The 3,393-nt window shown below is 41.0% G+C and overlaps 1 protein-coding gene across 1 annotated transcript; it reads right to left on the bottom strand.

Moving 5' to 3' along the window:
* Positions 1-1,888: 1,888 nt before the first annotated feature.
* Positions 1,889-2,740, bottom strand: LOC141590228 (uncharacterized). The gene is made up of 2 exons (XM_074410834.1): positions 2,246-2,740; positions 1,889-2,080 (listed from the first exon to the last, which is right to left on the bottom strand). Exons 1-2 carry the CDS (start codon positions 2,738-2,740, stop codon positions 1,889-1,891), a joined length of 687 nt encoding a protein of 228 aa, XP_074266935.1.
* Positions 2,741-3,393: the final 653 nt, after the last annotated feature.

Raw genomic sequence — 3,393 nt, forward strand, 5'->3', positions numbered from 1 at the left:
TGGCTATGAGTTTCCTGATACTCCTTACACAATATGCATCTATTTGCAAGGGAGAAACCACGAGCTGCCAGTTTATCCACTGTGGCCAACTTACCCTGGACGGCTAAAGAAGTGAGCAACTTATGACTGGGGATAAGGAATTGACTGTTGAGAGCAGGCGCCCAAGGAAGAGTAGGTGCAGGAATTCTGAACCAATCAGAGGCGGCTTTAAAATGAAATTTACCATTTCTAACCCAGGAATTGAGTAAGGTATGAGCAGCAGAAGCAGCACCAGTCCTAGAGACTATTTCCTCCTTTACAGCAAGAATGCCCCTCAAACTTTCAGAGTGGTGGGGTTTGCTAAGAGTGTCCCAGATGGAATTATTGCCCACATTATAGGCTATATTCCAGCAGCACCAAAGACCATCATGATGATTTGCCAAACTCCAAAGCCATCTTGCCAGGACTGCTTTGTTCCATGATTGAAGCTCTTTAATGTCAAGCCCTCCCTCATGCCAGGGGGAGCATATATTTTTCCAGCTTGCAAAAACCATTCTTTGTCTTCCTTCAGCATTATTCCAGAAGAAATCTTTGCAGAGACGATTAATGGCTTTGATAACATTCTTGGGAATCAGGACACTGGCACACCAGAAATTCATAAGACCAAAAATAATAGAGTTAAGCAGCTGGACTTTTCCTGCATAGGAGAAAGTTTTTGCTGCCCAGTGATGTATCTGAGCTTGAATCTGGGTGAGAAGACTGCCATAGGTATCAAAAGTATTCCTTGTAGTATGTAAGGGAAGTCCCAGATATCTGAAGGGGAAGCTGCCCTCAGTGAATCCAGTAACATGAAGAATTTGTAACTTGACATTTGAAGAAACTCCACCAAAGTAATTATCAGTTTTATCATTATTAGCCGATAAACCAGACCAGTGAGAAAAACTCTCCAAAGTGTGCAAAACTGCAGTGACTGATGGCACATCACCTCTTGTGAAAATCATAAGGTCATCAGCAAAGATCAGGTGAGTGAGAGCTAGCTTAGAACATTTAGGATGGAAAGAAACATCAGCCTGTGTACAGAGTCTTCTCAGATACCTGGAAAGGATTTCCATACTAAGCAAAAAAAGATAGGGAGAGAGGGGATCCCCCTGTCTAACCCCACTCTTACCCTGGAAAAAACCATGCACAGACCCATTCAACTTGATGGAGAACCAAGAACTGGTAATGCATCCCATAATCCAGTCAATAAAAATGGCAGGGAAATTAAGAACCTGTAAGATAGACTTGATAAAATCCCATTGCAAAGAATCAAAGGCTTTCCTGATGTCCACCTTAATGAGACACCTAGGGGTTAGATATTTCCTCCTATAACCTTTGACCAGGGATTGAGAAAGCATGATGTTTTCATGAATATTCCTACCAGTAATGAAAGCAGCCTGTTCTGGGCCAACCAGCTTTGGGAGCACCACCTGGAGCCTGTTTGCAATGATTTTACTAATAGTTTTATAAAAGGTGGTGCAACAGGAGATAGGCCTGAAGTCCATTACAGTATTACTGATCTTCTTTTTAGGGATGAGAGCAATGAGTGTGGCGTTTGCTTGCTTACTGAGCCTACCATTTCTGAAGAAGGCTTGAACAGCCTTACAAAAATCAGGGCCAACCACATCCCAAGAATGCTTAAAGAAACCAGAGGAGAAGCCATCAGGTCCAGGGCTTTTATCATCTCCAATACTAAAAAGGGCAGCTCTAATCTCCACATTATCCACAAGCCTATTGAGCATTTCATGATCATTAGAATGGACACAAGAGCCTTGTTGGATGAAATTGACATCAATGGGTAAGGTGGCCTTTGAAGAGCCAAGAAGGTGCTTATAGTAGTCAATGAAGCTAGCAGCTACATTGTCCACTCTCATCGCTCTCGAGATCCATTTCTATCAATAATTTTTCCAATAATTTGCTGCTGCTTCCTATCTTGAATTCTGGCAAAGAAATATTTGGAAGAGGAATCACTGTAGGAAATATGATCAATTTTAGCTTTCTGCTTGATAATGGAGCTTTCCATATTCCTAAGTTCAATATAATGGGCAAGGAGAGCTCTCTCCTGATCATATAAAGCAGGATTTGAAAGATTTGTTTGGAGCAGCTCTTGACATTTATGAAGAGCTTCCTTGCTATCCTTAATTTCTTTGATCCAATGTAGTAAAATTTTCTTTATGCGACTTCTTTAACTTGCCTTTCACATTTTTAAGCTTCAAAGAATTTAAACATAGTGGAGCACAAACAGTTCATTCCATGCCTCAGAGACCAAACTGTGATAAGCAGGATGCTTCACCCAACTATTAAGGAAACTAAATCTGGAACCAATATGTTTATCTTCAAAAACATTGACCAGTACAGGGGAGTGATCTGAAATACCTGAGGGCAAGAAAGAGACACAGGTACCAGGGAAAGTATTCAACCAGGAGGAATTAGCAAGAGCTCTATCAAGCTTAGACCAGACAATGGAGTCAATATCTTGCTTATTTGTCCAGGTCATTTCACATCCAGTGCTATGGAGATCATCAACCCCACAATGGAGAAGACAAGAATTAAAGTCCATAATATCTCCTAAGTTTGGAGTAGTATTGCTAACTCTTTCACTAATATCCCTTACCACATTAAAATCACCCAAGATGAGCCATTGCTGCACTTGAGTACTAAGCTGCTGAAGATTAGCCCAGAGATCATCTCGAATTCTGGCACTATTGCTAGCATAAACCATAGTTAAATGGAAGACATGCCCAGTGGCATGATGAGTGACTTCACCATGAATGAACCGAGAGTGTATTTAAAGAATTTTAACAGTTACATGAGCTGGCCTCCGAACGAGCCAGATCCTTCCATTGTAGTGAGCTTCATAGTTGCAAACCACCCTATAATTCCTGTAGTTCTTATGGATAAGAGTTTTAGCAGCAGGCTCCTTGATTCTAGTTTCTAGAATTCCACTAATGTCAATGTTATTATGTCTAATGAAATATAACACTTCATGTTGTTTGAGGGGATCATTTCCACCCCTAATATTCTAGGAAGAGATTTTCATGGAAGAATACCAGGAGGGTCATTTTCCCCCACAATTTCTCCCCTACTGGCAAGGTCAGACTTAGTAACCAGAATAGTGATAGCTTCCTGATTAAGAGGTGGAGCATCCACTATGATTGTAACACCCCGATATTCAGAGGAGCCTTAACTAGGCCTTCCTTAGTATATAAGGGCGTTACCATCTCGGTTGCCCGAGGAAAGTAATTATCAAACGTCAATAAAAGAACTATTAAGTTATATTACAAGTGACTTAAACCAAAATACAAAACAAGGTACAACTCAAGACTACTCGCTATGACCATCATATGTCGTGGAGACTCATTCCTGCCCGGACTC

The sequence above is a fragment of the Silene latifolia genome, chromosome 7 (genome assembly GCF_048544455.1).
Source record: "Silene latifolia isolate original U9 population chromosome 7, ASM4854445v1, whole genome shotgun sequence".
NCBI classification, from domain to species: Eukaryota; Viridiplantae; Streptophyta; class Magnoliopsida; order Caryophyllales; family Caryophyllaceae; genus Silene; species Silene latifolia.

What these genes read in the sequence shown, in the direction of transcription:
- LOC141590228 (XM_074410834.1), bottom strand. Translation starts at nt 2,740, where the DNA reads ATGGTTTATGCTAGCAATAGTGCCAGAATTCGAGATGATCTCTGGGCT. An exon ending in AACTGTTTGTGCTCCACTAT is followed by an intron (nt 2,081 to 2,245) that starts GTTTAAATTCTT and finishes TTATATGATCAG; the next exon opens with GAGAGAGCTCTCCTTGCCCA.